The sequence below is a fragment of the Arachis ipaensis genome, chromosome B09, assembly GCF_000816755.2.
Source record: "Arachis ipaensis cultivar K30076 chromosome B09, Araip1.1, whole genome shotgun sequence".
In the NCBI taxonomy this organism is placed as follows: Eukaryota; Viridiplantae; Streptophyta; class Magnoliopsida; order Fabales; family Fabaceae; genus Arachis; species Arachis ipaensis.
The window spans coordinates 10,916,045-10,931,875 of NC_029793.2; the positions used below are offsets into that span (position 1 = coordinate 10,916,045).

The following is a 15,831-nucleotide window of genomic DNA, read 5'->3' on the forward strand; positions in this document are numbered from 1 at the left end:
TAATCCATCAAAGAGTAGTATTTTACAGGTTTTGTTATCAAATATTTCTTTTATATGTAAATAGTTAAATACTATGCTCTATATTTTAAAGAAAAATGAATTTAAAAAAAAATAGAATTACAATTGAAGAACAGTGATTTTTTTTTACAACATTATAATAAATATACATATACATAAATCTTGAATGGATACTTTTCCTTTTTTGTTACATAGTCAAAATTCTATGCATTAAAGAGTAGTATGTTATACATCTTGGCATTAAATATTTCTTTGAAAAAAAATTAAATTAGTAATCAACAAAATCTAAATATAAATATTGTATGGATACTTTTCCTTTTTTGTTAGATGGACAAAATCTTATTAGAGTAAATATACATATATATAAATCTTGAATGGATACATTTCCTTTTTTGTTACATAGTCAAAATTCTATGCATTAAAGAGTAGTATTTTATCCGTTTTGGCATTAAGTATTTCTTTGAAAAAATTAAATTAGTAATCAACAAAATCTAAATATAAATATTGTATGGATACTTTTCCTTTTTTGTTAGATGGACAAAATCTAATGCATTGAATATTTCTTTTTGGCTTTCTATATAAATAATATTCTCTTTATTTCAAAAAAAAATAAAACAGAAATGAAAAAAATAAATTTCTTTAAAATTATTGTATAAATAAATATTATTGACATTTTAAAGAAAACAAATTTGGAAAAACTAAATTAGAATTGGACAAGAGAATTTTCATTATAGATAGATATAATATTGTATGGATACTTTTCCTTTTTTTGTTAGATTTGTAAAAATCTAATGCATGGAAGAGTAATATTTTACGGGGCTTTGCTTCTTTTCTTTGTAACTAATTTTCTCTCTATTTCAAAGAAACAATTTTGAAAAAAAAAATAGATTAATTTATTTTCATTGATAGTTTAAAAAGTTACATATGTAAGCTAATAAAATTGTAATAAAATGACCAATAATGCATGACGAGTCGGGGTAGAATATGCTAGATAGGGATCCATGGTTTGACTCATTTTAGGCCTAGTTGGATTTGTTTTATTAAATGGGTTAGTTTTGAATATTTTGTAAAGTATATTAATTAAAAATCAGTATATAAGCTTTAAAAAGTCTATAAAATTCGTTGGGTTGGTCCATTTTAATTTTTAATATAATGTTTGAAGACATACAAATAAGATGGCATATATTTCAAATTTTTATTGATTAGTGATAAATCTTTAAATTAGGACAAATTAATTTTTGACTTCTCAAGTTATATATGAGATACCAAAAAAAAAAAGACATATATTTGAAATTTAAGTTTGGTGATTATAACTTTTGGACAACCTTTGTTTTCTTTTAATCTCTTGGAGCACGAGATGATTTTTTTTTTTTTTATTATTTCATATGTTTTGTTGAAATATGGTTTATCGGTGCTATATAATTGTATAAGTTATCAATTTAGTGTTGGTTTTGAGTTAATAATCAAAATCGTCTTCAAAAGATACTTCGATTTTCATTTTAGTTTCTAAAAGATAAAATTAATCAAATTTATCTTTAAATAATTTTTTTTAATCACGTTCGTCTCTCCGTTAATTTCTTAATACTGCTGTTAACCTGGAACGTGAAGTGATAGCACAGCATAGTAAACAATATCGTTTTGCATTCTTCATCCCAAAAACAAGCGTTCTCATTCGTTCTTCTTTTCGCACCTTCAGTTGATAGAGAAACCTCACTGTCGTTGCACAGTGGTCTCGTCACCTCTGCTGTCGTTGGTCGATGCCATCCCTGCACATGATTCTCATTGCTTCATCACTCTCTCAATCGCCTTCTCCTTTTCTCACTCACGTATTGGGGAAGAAGGCTGAACCAGGAGCTGGGTTTCGTGACCCAATCGCCTTCTCCTTTTTCTGTTTTTATCGTGCTCAAACACCATCATTCATCTACTTCCATGGAACAAAAAATAATCTACACTAAAACAATCTTCCCATTCAAAATTCAAATTAATTTCTCTAATAAAAATAATGAAACTAAAAATTACAACAGAACAAAAGCAAAACTACCAACTTTAAATTAGAAACTAACATAGGTTTGCATGCGAGAAAAATCACAATAAATTTCACAATAAATTCCACAAATAAAATTCCAATTGACCAAGAACTCTTTGTCTTCTTGACAACCCAAAATGAAAAGACCCGCATGAACAGCGGGTGAGAAAGCGAGCCACCCATAAAGAGTTGCAATTGATCTGAAGAAAACAAAGCACCCAAAGAAGAAAATGAAACCGAAGAGAAAATACGGCTATAGTAGCTCATATCACAGTAACCACCACTGCCACCATTATTAGAACATACGCCACCGTCACCGCCTCCGGTTACTTGACCCGTACCCATCTTGCAAAAGGGTGCCGGAAGAGCTCCAAATTAAGGATTTTGAACCTCACAAGATCTCACAGCGCCACCGCAATGAACTACCCCAGACACAAGCATTTCACGCTGAAAAAGATAGAAAAAGAAAGAGATTTTTGGAGCGAAACAGAAGGATGGCTGTTATGATAGGTGGTGATGGAGAGAAATGCGGCTTAATACCCCATCTTGGACATCAAACGGCGTCGTTTTAACCTTTGGAGGCAAAAAGAACAAAACTACGTCGTTTTAAAGTGCGTTACGCTGTCAATTAACGCTTAACATCAGCAAATGTTAGCCACGTCATCAACTAAGATGACGGAAGGACGAACTCCATCAACGCGATTATCTTTCGGAGACTAATTTGATTAATTTTATTTTTTGAGGATTAAAATAGAGATGGAGGTATCTTTCAAGGACGATTTTAACTATTAACTCTTTTTTTATTTGAAAGAAAGAGTTCAAAGACCCAAACTTAGTACTATGCCGATTATACTTTCTACTACATGGGTGTTAAATATACATTTAGTATAACTTTAATAGTTTAATTTTAATATATTGATAGTATAAAATAATTTTATTTTTTAATGATCATTTAAGTGGTTAATATAAAAAAATTATTTTTACTATTGTAACATTACATAATTAAATACATATATAAAACTAATTTATACTGATAATATATCAAACTAAATTATAATTTATAAGTAGGGTTAAGAGTATGGGTAATATAACAATGAATTATGAATTCTAAAATACAGGTAATATCAATTTGGAATTTTTTTAAATTTACAGTTTTAAATTATAATTTATGAAACATATTTTTAAATAGGATCTTGAACTTATTGGCTATTGCACTTTTAAATATGTTGAGCTCGAGTGAAAAAAATAATAAATAATGCATAAATTTAAACCACATATTTATAAATATGGGTCAGACTCGTCTGAGTTGAGCCAAACTCGACCCAATTCATTTTCACTCCTACATGATGAGCAATAGCATAAAACTTTGTGTCTTAACTATTTCTTTCGAATTCAATACTCATTGGAAGATGGAAATGGAACTTGCTTATTTGAGAGGGTTTCTATTTTATGCCTATACAGTATATATCTAAAGGATTAATCATTGGACTTTTGATCTGATGGAATCCTGGTGCAAACAAAAAAAAAGGATAAAACTTTTTTAGACCGTTACTTTTGTTAGTTCATAAATGTTTGCATGTGTAAAATTTTTAATTTAATAGTTGGTCGATTCAACCATTTATATTAAGTTGCCATTAATTATTGCATATATAAATCAAGGGTTTAATCAATTTATATGAACTACCAGTGAAAAATAAAATTATATAGATATTTAATAACATATTGTTATATTTATACAGATAAAAAAAGATAGACTCAAAAACACTAATCAATCAACTTTTTGTCTAATGATATGTCCATGTTCATCTATGAAGTTCTTGAGATAGTGGGTAAGTTAAGTATTTTGGCCAATGCGGCAATACAAAATTATATGTTATATGTATATTTAAAAGAAAATATATTTTCAATACATTAAAATCAGATTACCTTATTTAGTTTGATTTGATTCATTTGTTAAACTAAAATTATTTTATACTATTATTTACATGCTATTATAAATTTTTAAGGTGGTGGGTAATTGGAATTAATGCTTTTCTGGACACATAATATAAAATTTAGTATCCATACAGAAAGTCTTAAACTAATTGTATACCAAAAGTCCAAAACAAAATTTCAAAAACTTCACTTATTTCTATGTAAAAGAATTACATAATTTTATTTTTACTATTTTTCCTCCCAATAATATTGAAACATGTTATGAACAGTTTTTTCTTTTTCTTCTTTCTGGTCGATATGAAAACAATGTTTTAATAGCTATACATGACCCCAAAAAGTAAGAGATTAGTCATCTTTTCAAAAATAGATGTTCTTCAAAGTGAAGGTTTTGGTTTCGCTTAATCATCCATGGTCTTCCCATTTATATAAACAAATGGTTTTGATTATACATGGCAATTACACCGAAAACAAGAGAAATATGTATTTTTAAACTTGTTAGGTAGCGTTTATAATAAAAATTTCCTTTCAATTCATGAATTGTCATGTATAATTATCAAAATTAGTTATATAACAATATAATATTCCTTTATTCATGATAATAATTTAGCCAAGCAATGGAACACATGATAAATTGATAATGATATTTTATTACACATACACTGTAAACACAACAAAAATGTAACCTAACATTTTCAGTTAGGTACACATTTTATTTCTACAATTACAGGTTACAAATATGGTTTCAATACACTATTGGTGCTTTTACAACAGGCTAATAATAAATCAATAATTAAATGAGACTGTAAAGTTTTCTTTACTTGTTTGGTATTTTGTATTATCTTACACAAAAGTGCAAGATTGGCGGGAGTAATCACAGGTCACACTCTTCCTTTCCTCTTTTCATCCAACGCCTGTAGAAGAAATAGCAGAAATATTTTGTTATGAGAGCACAACGAAACGAATTATTAAAAAAATAAGAAGACTAAAAATATTTGAGAAATACTAGAGAAGTGGTGAAGAATATGTGTAATAAGGTTTGGTTGTTAATATGAGTACAAATTATACTTTAGAGAAAATCAACGGTTTCAGATTGCATGGTTTGTTAAGAACTTATCTGTATATTATATACCCGTGGCGTCTATGGTGCTTATATTATAGTGGCTATGATAACTACTGTGACTTAAGAAGTGTTGCTAAAATTAAATTCACATTTGTTATTATTTAACGTTTTTAATTAAAAAAAATTAAGTGTTACCGGAATGTAAAAAACGTGATTTTAATTTTAACAACACTTGTGTAGTCACCATAGCCATCATAACCATAGGCGCTATAGACGTCACCTTATATATATCTAGTACATGTTAAAGAAAAAATATGAAACAAAGTATGCATAAAAAATCTGACACATTAATTTGTGTTAGTATAATATCCACACTATGTTGGCCCCAAGATCACTCACTCACCTAAATAACGTTATCATATTTTTCATCTCTCAAACTCACCAATATTCATGAAATAATAGAAAGAAGAACTTCACATAATCATATTTTTTCATTTCAAGGAACACACATTACAAAACTATGATACCACCTATTTATAGAAGTTTATAGGCATAGTTATTTGCTTATTTAGTCATCATTCATGATAATTCCAATGGCGGTGATATATAGTGCAAGTTGATTTAATTATCAAACATTGCCTCTCTTAAATCAAGCTTGCAGAATTAATCATTCCAAGCATCTTTAAATTGTAAAATAACTCGATCTTCAACGGCTTTGTAAATATATTTGCAACTTGGACTTCAGTGGAACAGTACTCAATCAAAACTTCTTTTTCATTCACCAACTCTCTGATTTTATGAACCCGTATATCAATATGCTTCGATCTTCCATGGAATACTGGATTTTTGCAAAGTGCAATAGCTGACTTGTTATCGCAAAATATTGCTATTGGAGTACTTTGTTTCTCGTTCAATTCCTCAAGAATTCTTCTTAGCCAAACTGTTTGCGTTGCACAACTTGCTGCTGCTATATATTCTGCTTCTGTTGTAGACAGTGCTACTACTGGTTGTTTCTTTGACAACCATGAAATTGCACCAGAACCAAGATGAAATACGAACCCTGAAGTACTTTTTCTTGTTTCTATATCTCCAGCCCAATCACTATCAGTGTAACCGACAAGATTCACTTCGGTAGTATTTTCATAATAAATACCATCATTTAAAGTATCTTTGATATATCGAAGAATTCTTTTTGCCGCTTGCAAATGGTTAGTACAAGGCTCCTCCATAAATCTGCTAAGCAAACCAACTCCAAACACAATATCTGGTCTAGTCGCAGTCAAGTACCTTAGACTTCCAATCAAGCTTTTGTAGTATGTGGAATTTACTGCTCTTCCTTTATCTTCTCTCAGTAACTTGAACTTCTCTTCGACTGGAGTAGGAACTGGCTTTGAATGTTCCATCTGAATTTTTTTCAAAATATCATTTGCATATTTTCTTTGAGAAATGAAAATTCCATCATCTTTTTGAAGAACTTCGATGCCAAGAAAATAAGACATCAAGCCCATATCTGTCATTTCAAAGTGCTTTATCATAACCTCCCTAAATTCTGTAATTATCTTCAAATTGTTGCCAGTAAAGATTAAATCAACAACATAAAGACACACGATCAAGATATCTCCAGGTTCAACGAACTTGATATAAAGAGTAGGTTTAAATGGACATCTTTTGAAACCATTCTGAGTGAAATAAGAATCAATCTTCTTGTACCACGCTCTTGGTGCTTTCTTTAATCCGTACAAAGCTTTCTTTAACTTGTAAACTTTATCTTCTTCTCCAGAAACTTCATATCCTGCAGGTTGCTCAACATACACTTCTTCTTCTAAAGTGACATTCAGAAATGCTGATTTAACATCCATCTGATGTATCTTCCACTTATTTTGGGCCGAGAGTGAAATAATCATACGAATAGTATCTAATCTAGCAATAGGAGCAAATACTTCAAAGTAGTCGATACCTGGCTTTTATTTGTATCCCTTAGCAACTAATCTTACTTTGAAACGATCAACTTCACCACTGGATTTGTACTTAGTCTTGTAAACCCACTTTACTCCAATCAGCTTCTTATCTACTGGTAAATCTGTCAGCTCCCATGTGTCATTCTTTTCAATGGCATGAATCTACTCATCCATTGCTTTCTTCCGATTGTTATTTCTAGAGGCTTCTTCAAAGTTCAACGGCTCACAATTTGAAAATAGAACAAAATTTATGATTTCTTCATCGGACTAATCGTTGTCATTGCCAACTTCATAATCTGCTAATCTATAGCAGGTAGTCTCCGCTCTCTTTGAGATTTTCTATATGATTTTGGTTGTTTGGTTGCGTCCGATTGTCTTTCTTCTTCATCATCACATGTATTTGAAATTACAATCGGCTGCTTTTCCGTCTTTATGTCCCAGTCCCACATGGCTTTCTCATCAAATGTTACATCTCTGCTGATGATTACTTTCTTTGTTTCTGGATTGTACAACTTGTATGCTTTTGAGTCTGTGCTATAGCCAATAAAGATACACTTCTCGCCTTTGTCATCTAACTTCTTCCTTAATTGATTTGGTACGTGGGCATAAGCTATACACCCAAAGACTCTGAAATAATGAATGGAAGGCCGCTTTCCACTTCAAGCTTCCTCTGGAGTTTTATCTCGAACACTCTTTGTTGGACACCTGTTTAAAATATGAACTGTTGTTGCGACTGCTTCTGTCCAAAATTCTTTAGGCATTTGTTTTGACTTGAGCATGCATCTGACCATATCCATGATGGTTCTATTCTTTCTTTCAGCAACTCCATTTTGTTGAAAAGTATATCTAGTTGTTAGTTGGTGTTGAATTCCGTGTTGCTTGAAGTATTCTGAACACGCAAGATATTCTGTTCCTCTGTCTGTTCTGAGAATTTTGATTTTACAGAATATCTTAAAGACATCACATGCTTCTGATTTTTGCTTTAGAAAATATACCTATGTATATCTACTAAAATCATCAATAAAAGTGATAAAGTACCTGCTACCACCATTACTTGGAACTTCTACAAAACAGAGATCTGAATGCACAATTTCAAGTAATCTTCTAGCTCTCCATGACTTTCCTATAGGGAATGGATCTCTGTGCTTCTTTCCCAGTTGACAAATCTCATAAATACAATTGGGAAAATGAACCCGTGGTAGACTAGAAACAAGTCCTTTTCTTGACAGGTAGTTTCGACTAGAAAAATGAAAATGCCCAAACCGCATGTGCCACAACCAGTTATCATCAAGTATCACAGAACTCCTGCAAGAGGGAATAACATGTTGAATTTTTAATGGAAACATTCTGTTTGAAGTCATCTTTGCTTTATCTATGAACCTTCCGTTGTTGTGAAACACAATGCAATATCCACGATAAGTTATCATCTTATACCCCTTCTCAGATAATTGTCCCATACTCAGTAAATTGTAATCAAGTTCAAGAGCATACAAAACATTATAAATATAACTCAAAGAACCATCATTCAATCTAATTGGTATGTGCCTTTTTCCTTCAATAGGGATCTTTGTACTATTACCAAACTTTAATAGTAGTTTAACTGAATCATCTAGTGAAGAAAATAACTCCTTTCTACCAGACATATGATTACTGCAAGCATTATCCAAGTACCATATATTTTCATCTTCAGCACATGAATTACTTGTAAAAAATAGAGTCTGAGTACCCGGATTATCATCAGTATTTTGATGCTGATTTTCTGCAACGTGTGATTGATTATTATTCACCATTTTGAATCTATAATCTGCTGCTTTGTGTCCATACTTTCCACAATAAAAGCAGTTGAAATTAGTTCTTTCTTGATAAAAATTGCCTCGACTTCTTCCTCGGTTGACAGGCCTGAAATTCGTTCCACCTCTTCCTTGATTAGGTGGTGTAAAATTATTGTAACTTCCTTGGTTGTAATTGCCACGACCTCTTCCTCTAAAACTTCCTCTGCCTCTACTTTGAAAATTAAAACCACGACCTCGTCTTTCTTGTGTACGGTTTGATTCTGCAACATTGTTTAAATTCACTCGGCTTTTCAGGGCTTCCTCAGTCAATTTTTCTGACTTCTCCAGTATTCTACTGATGTGGCTTTCCATAGTTCCTTGCAACTCTGCAATCGTCATGGTATCCATATTGTGGGACTCTAGTATCGTAGTCATCACATGATCATACTTCATCGGCATAGTGCGAAGAATTTTCTCCACCACTTTGCTATCGGGCATATCTTCTCCATAGACTCTCATCTTATTGACAATATCTGTAACAAGAGTAAAATATTGCTCAACAACCTTTCATATTCTCTTCTCAAAGACTGTAACTTTACTTTCTGAGCTTTATCTACGCCTTTGTATGACGTTCCATGCTTCTCTTGCACTTTTGGCATTTGCTATTTTGCCAAACATCGTATAATCTACTCCTTGATGAATTTGAGATAGCGCTAATTGATCTCTCCTCTGTTGGGCAACATCTGCTCCTTCTTGCAAACCCAGTTCAATGAAATTCCACATGTTCTAAGCCTTCAAATGGGTAGACATCAAAATCTCCCAATAACTATAATCAAGTTTCCCATCTAACTTGGGACTGGATCACACAATATTAAAAGTGTTTGTCATATCGACTCTATGAATAAATAACTATGTGAGAACTCTCTCACATCTCACAAACTCTAAAATACTAGGTGCTGGATTAACCAGCTCTGATACCAAATGTTAGTATAATACCCACACTATGTTGGCCCTCACTCACATAAATAACGCTATCATATTTTTTATCTCTCAAACTCACCAATACTCATGAAATAATAAAAAGAAGGACTTCACATAATTATATTTTTTCATTTCAAGGAACACACATTACAAAACTATGATACCACCTATTTATAGATGTTTATAGGCAGTGATTTTATAATACACTTATAACTAAAGCACTTTCTAACATAGTAAACTATCCTGTGTTGGCGACAGGAAGCTTGTGGATATATCACTTGCATGCCTTATTCAATTTGAACTCTAGTTACTTGCTTATTTAGTTATCATTCATGATAATTCCAATGGCGGTGATATATAGTGCAAGTTGATTTAATTATCAAACAATTTGGATTATGGAAGAATAATATTAGCGATTTAATTCCTTATTCATGGACACATATTAACAAGATCATAACATGAAATAGCTAGTTTCTAAAACAGAACACTAACATGAATTCACTATTTGTATACCAATTTTCTTGCATCACTACACCTACAAGAACATACTTCATTGTTGTCAACTGATGTATAAGCAATTCTTAGTGATATAAAGAATACCTTACTCTGGTAGAATCGCATGGTTAATACAATTGTGTCACGCATTCTACAAGGAAAAGGATCAGTCACACTGTTAATTTATAATTGTTATGCAGGAAAGTAATGAAACTGTATAAGCAAGGAAATATATATCATTTAGCAGAATAAAATAACAATGATTTAAATGACTCATCCACTTCATGGAAAATAAGAGATCAGATCTCAGAATACATTCACAATACATATATATCTACTATCCATGTATTTTAAACAACTGGTAAAATTACACTCACTACCTTTAAAATTAAGGGATATTACACAACCTTCCCCCATCGATAAAGTACACGGGCGCCAATTGTAATATCAACTAATCTCAATGTAATTTACCCTAACCAATCTTACAGAAATGACTGGATGCTTTGCTAATATGACTCATCCACACAAATGTGACAGAGACATATAAAAGAGAAGTTTAGGATTGTGATTCAATATCCTATTGTTACCAATACCAGGAAGAGGAGATAAGAGAAGTAGAAAAAGAGACATTGTACAGTGAACAATGTGAGTCGAAGTTATTACCGGACATTGTAAGTGCTTAGAATATGAGAAGATCCATTTGCGCATGTTAACACAAACTCTTTTGTGTGACCATGCGGAACTTTAATCTGCAGGAAATTCATAAAAGGAAGTGTCAAGTGACTCTTTAAACATGAAACAGCTGAAGAATTTTTCAATCAGAAGCATAGTTTTGTGGAATGATATAGCACATTCAATATCTGTATATGTACTATTCAAACAATTTCACAAGCATCAAGCAATTATATCAATGCAAATTTGATGAGCTAAAATTCATTTTCAATTCTGAAGATCAGTGAGAACCACTGAGATTAGGGAGGAACATAGTTCAATTATGATAGGTAATGGGCCCACTTTTATGTATCACCATAAGTTTGAATGTCATACCGATAAATCCTTTGAGAATTTCTCAGAAACGACCATAGCTTCAGTATCATTAATTATAATTTGGTATCCTGATCGTCTTAAGAACAGGGTTGCTGGTTCAAAATTTTCAGAAGATTCCGTCTGTCAGAAATAACCATGAAGATTAGGAAGAGTATTAAGATAAAAGAGCAGAGAATAAATATATTTTAGAACTAGTACCTACCAAAAGAGAAACAATGAACGATGCTTCTCCTTTAGACAGATGTGTATCAATCTCTTGTTGCATTTCTGGATCTGCAATGTTGGCCAAAAGAAACCCATAATTAGAAAAGGACATTGGGAGGGGGGAGAGAGGTTGGTTGTAACTAAAAGCACACAACTAACAAATATTATACAACACGGAAACATAAACAATAGATACTCTTACAGGTTTAACATGAGACAAGTATAGATCATCTATCTCCAAAAGCTTAACCAATTAGTTAGACACAAATAATTGATTTCATATGTAACATGCTCTCCCAAACAGAGCAGCCTACTTGAGAATATTAAGAAAAATGTATGAGACTTGAAACTTTCTTACAATGATACTGACTGTAGCACATATATATACAAAAGCATAAAATATTATAGTCAGAAATCACATTAAACGAGACTAATAATTTTCCAGGAGTGCTTAGTTTCCATACAGCAAATACTAGGTCTGCCTAGTTTCTATGTAGTCAACGTTTATGTACAGCAAGCCTATTGAGCTTGAAGCATGAACAATTCAAAAAATTACCTTATATTCTACTAAAACTTTGCTTTTATTCAGAAAAAATGGCAGACAAGGACATGAAAACCCTTTCTGAAAAGTGATGGTTTGAGATTCTAAATATTTTTAAAAAATCATACATGGATTTCAATCAAAAAAACAATTTTAGGTCCAAAAAGCCACATCAAAATGAACTCTTAAACAAGCGAGAAGCTTACTCCAACTCAAGCAGGAAAAGCTCATTCTGAGTGAAGCAATTTTTTATACAAAGTTGCAACTGTCAGTGTACTAATTGGTTAAATTCCAACCATCATGACATTATGGTATCAAATAGGGGCAAAACAACCCAATTAAAACATTCTTGTAGATTCAGTACCAACTAAGCTTACCACATCTGATTTTGCTCTGATCATTAGCAAAAAGCCTCACTAGTTCCCCCTGATAAAGAAAAAATTTGTTGCTGGTCAGCATAAAAAAATAAAAACAAAAAAAAATAGAAAGAAAGAAAAGAAAAGAAAGAAACAAATTTGACAAAAAGAGGAATAACACTATTCTTACAACAGCCACATTTGTCACAATTAAATTCAGCTAGTAAATTATGCTCAACATGAGTAGGGAAAAAATTCAAGGGCAACCTAGAAACTTGAATACAAAAGAATTTCATTGCACATCTTTTATGATTTGACTCATTCAATGTTGTTCATTTACATTTGTGAAAGTATCTAAAACCCTCATTATGCTGAAATTATCATCACAAATATCAAGATTTATTACAGCACGCCAAATATGTTATTAGAAGGGAGAAGTTTCATAAAGCTGAGATATAAATTTGGCATTCATCAGTATTAGGAGACATATTGTATAATGGTTTAAAGGACATTATAAATGGAAAAACTTAAAAGGCATAGCAAAATATTACTCCATGCCTTTTGATGTAATTTTTGTTTATCCATTTGTGTAATATCCTTGATAATAATATTTTTATATTTTGTCTTTTATCCAATATCAATGTGAGTGTGTGTGAGCGCTTAAGACATCTATCCAAGTAGCATAGTTGTTAATCAAGCTCAACTTTTTACAAACATCATAACATGGTTCCACAGTAGTGCATACAACATTCCAAGGATTTCTAGCAACAAGAAACCTCTATAATCTTAGTTAACTCCCCGGATGGTGTCTTTTCTTTTTTATGAGGAAAGGGAATGCTCCGAAGTAAGAGCTAGAACTTAGCAAATCAGTTATGCGAGCATGCTCTAAATATCCACTCAATATAGGCTAAATAAAGCACATTTGATTGGCTTAAGTCGACTAAAAATAATTTTGAAAGAAATGCTAAAGCCTTATCCTATGATATCGAAGAAGGATCTTTATGGCACTTCAGAAGGTTGGGGGATCTTTGAGCTAGGTTTGACACCACTGTACAGCAAGAAGATTATGTTTTTTCACTCTCATCAATAGGAATAACTTCTTATTGGTCGTCGGTTTTCCAGAACTCAGGAGCTCAATGCAGTGGATAAAGGTTATACAAATGTATAGCAGGAGTAACTGCCAAACCAACCACCTAGATAGGAGGGCATGCTCCATCAGTTCACATGCCAGATAGATCAATATTCAATGTGCCACTAGGTTATTTTAGAATATCCACAACTACATCTCAATGTTCTTCCATCAGCAAGGAACAGAATTCACCAACAGAAATAACCAAGGCGGTAATATGTGGATGCATAATGGTGAGATAATTGTCAGACACACAAGGAATTATTAAATACTAAAGTATTTTAGCACTGAAGATAACAAATTACTTCAAACATTAAGTATTTAAATTTCTTGCAATACCATCGAGAATGTCTCATCTTACTATGTAGGACAAATATAAGGTTTTCATAACAAAAATGAAATCCCTTTAAAACTTCCATTTCGAATTCTTTCAGTTTTATCAAACATAATCCAAAATAAAATAGCAAGTTCTGTGCAAGTATAGCATTCATGAAGAATATAATTTATTAGTTTCAAACCTGGCGGCCTCTATCATCCATAGGAATGCACTCAACAGCTATCAGTTTATCAACATCATCAGCTGTAACTATATATTCTGGATTAGTGGCTCCTGCACCAACAGTAACACCCAGGAAAAACAAGTCATGTTGAAGTTCCATCAGGTCATAATATTACAAACAGGAAAAGCTCAGAAGTAGAAGATAAATCCACCTTCAATGTAATGCCTAGTGCCATCCTGGAGATGCCTAACCCACTGATATGAAGCCAAGAGTTACGGTGTTAAAAAATATGAAATACAAGAAGTATGAATAATATGCTAAATTCTGTAATAGTGAGAAATTTTCACCTGAAACATACAAAGAGTAGTTCCACGGACTGGATATCCACATCCAAGAAGTTTTTCTCCAGGTACAGCATCGCCGATAATTTGAAAATTCTCAATTCCAGGACCATCTTGAGGGGGGGAAAAGGCAATTTATCGGTAATCAATGTTACGTACCACATACATGGTTTAGGGGAAAGAAATGAAAATAAGGGGTTTTTGGAAGAAGATTCTTGTAACTAACTCTGCCAAGCTAGTAGAGTAGTGATGTATGGCCATTTTCTCTCTCTCTCTCTCTCTCTGTGTGTGTGTGTGTGTGTAAGAGAGAGAGAGAGAGAGAGAGAGAGAGAGAGAGAGAGATGAGATGAGATGAGATTGTATATAGGAGAGAAGAGAATTTGTGAAAATTAGGCTGGACAGAAGCAATGGAGAGTAGTAGCCTCTCTCAAATGCTACTTGTATCTTCCTTTTCTGCATATTTCTTACATTCCATAATACCTTTCCAGAGGCAAGAATGATATCTCAATGATATCATTCAGCCCCCCTGTTTCTATTCGATCTTCTTCTATTCTAATCTATCCTTCTGCTCTATTCTCTGTATTATATGTTTAGTTTAGCTGTGATGGTACCAGGATCTTACACAATATGATGCCTATTCTATCTTTTATAGCTGAAAACATAAATTTACCTTCAGAAACAGAGGAAGCAGTTTCTTCATGGTCAGGTGTAGGTTGAGAAAACTTGCCATTGATAAGTGCAACTTCTCGGGATCTTTCTCCGATTCTATCCATTGGAGGTGAAGTATATGGAAAAGGAGATACCTCCCTGCATAAATTGCTTTATACTCTCATTGAAAAGTATACTTACAAAACAAAATATGTCCAATAAGCATTCCTAAGTAGCTTGCCTAATAACAAAACTTGCGATTTGTAAACAAATAGGAAACATACCAAGTGAGAGAAGTTATCATGTTAGTGAAGGTGTGAAAGGAACAAATCTTGCCTATTGGATCATGATCACAGTTAGAATGTTGTGTGACCTAGATAGTCATGTGACCTATAGATAACTTCTAAACTTTGACATGCTATGTGAGCTTAAATGGACAAGATTGGTCCAACTCAATTTCTATGTTTGAATGTGCATTTGCATGTATCAAAAGTGTGCATGTGATGCAAGCCAGGAAATAGAACAGTAAAGAAGATTTCCGATCACACCAAAGGCATCTCGGAAGATTTGATTTTGGAGGGGAAGGGAATGAAGGGACAGGTTTGAAGTGTAAAATGGACTCACCCAAAGAAATTCAGCAGCAGTAGTAGGGTTTGAAGTGTAAAATGGACTTACCAAAAGAAAACCAGGGATTTCATTAGCCATTTGTTTCTTTTCCCTTTTAAACCACGGCAAGGTATTATTATTATTTGGAGGGAAAGGGAACGAAGGGAAGGGGGTATGAAGTGTAAAAACAGGACCAGAAGAAAACCATTCTTGT

At 32.4% G+C, this 15,831-nt stretch overlaps 1 protein-coding gene across 6 annotated transcripts in view; it reads right to left on the reverse strand.

Moving 5' to 3' along the window:
• Window positions 4,609-15,831, reverse strand: part of LOC107618102 — a 19,039-nt gene continuing 7,816 nt past the window's right edge. For 3 of the 6 annotated variants that reach the window (XM_021112631.1, XM_021112632.1, XM_021112635.1), the window contains 11 exons: window positions 15,034-15,170; window positions 14,370-14,476; window positions 14,234-14,276; window positions 14,041-14,132; window positions 12,415-12,463; window positions 11,495-11,565; window positions 11,293-11,412; window positions 10,909-10,994; window positions 10,356-10,396; window positions 10,243-10,285; window positions 4,609-4,890 (listed from right to left, as the gene is read on the reverse strand). In XM_021112631.1, coding sequence (XP_020968290.1) covers window positions 4,851-4,890; window positions 10,243-10,285; window positions 10,356-10,396; window positions 10,909-10,994; window positions 11,293-11,412; window positions 11,495-11,565; window positions 12,415-12,463; window positions 14,041-14,132; window positions 14,234-14,276; window positions 14,370-14,476; window positions 15,034-15,170 — 829 coding nt within the window. In that variant the 3' untranslated portion in view covers window positions 4,609-4,850. Of the gene's footprint in view, window positions 4,891-10,242; window positions 10,286-10,350; window positions 10,397-10,908; window positions 10,995-11,292; window positions 11,413-11,494; window positions 11,566-12,414; window positions 12,464-14,040; window positions 14,133-14,233; window positions 14,277-14,369; window positions 14,477-15,033; window positions 15,171-15,831 lie in introns of all 6 variants that reach the window. The other 3 variants (XM_021112633.1, XM_021112634.1, XM_016320039.2) reach the window with 3 other exon arrangements.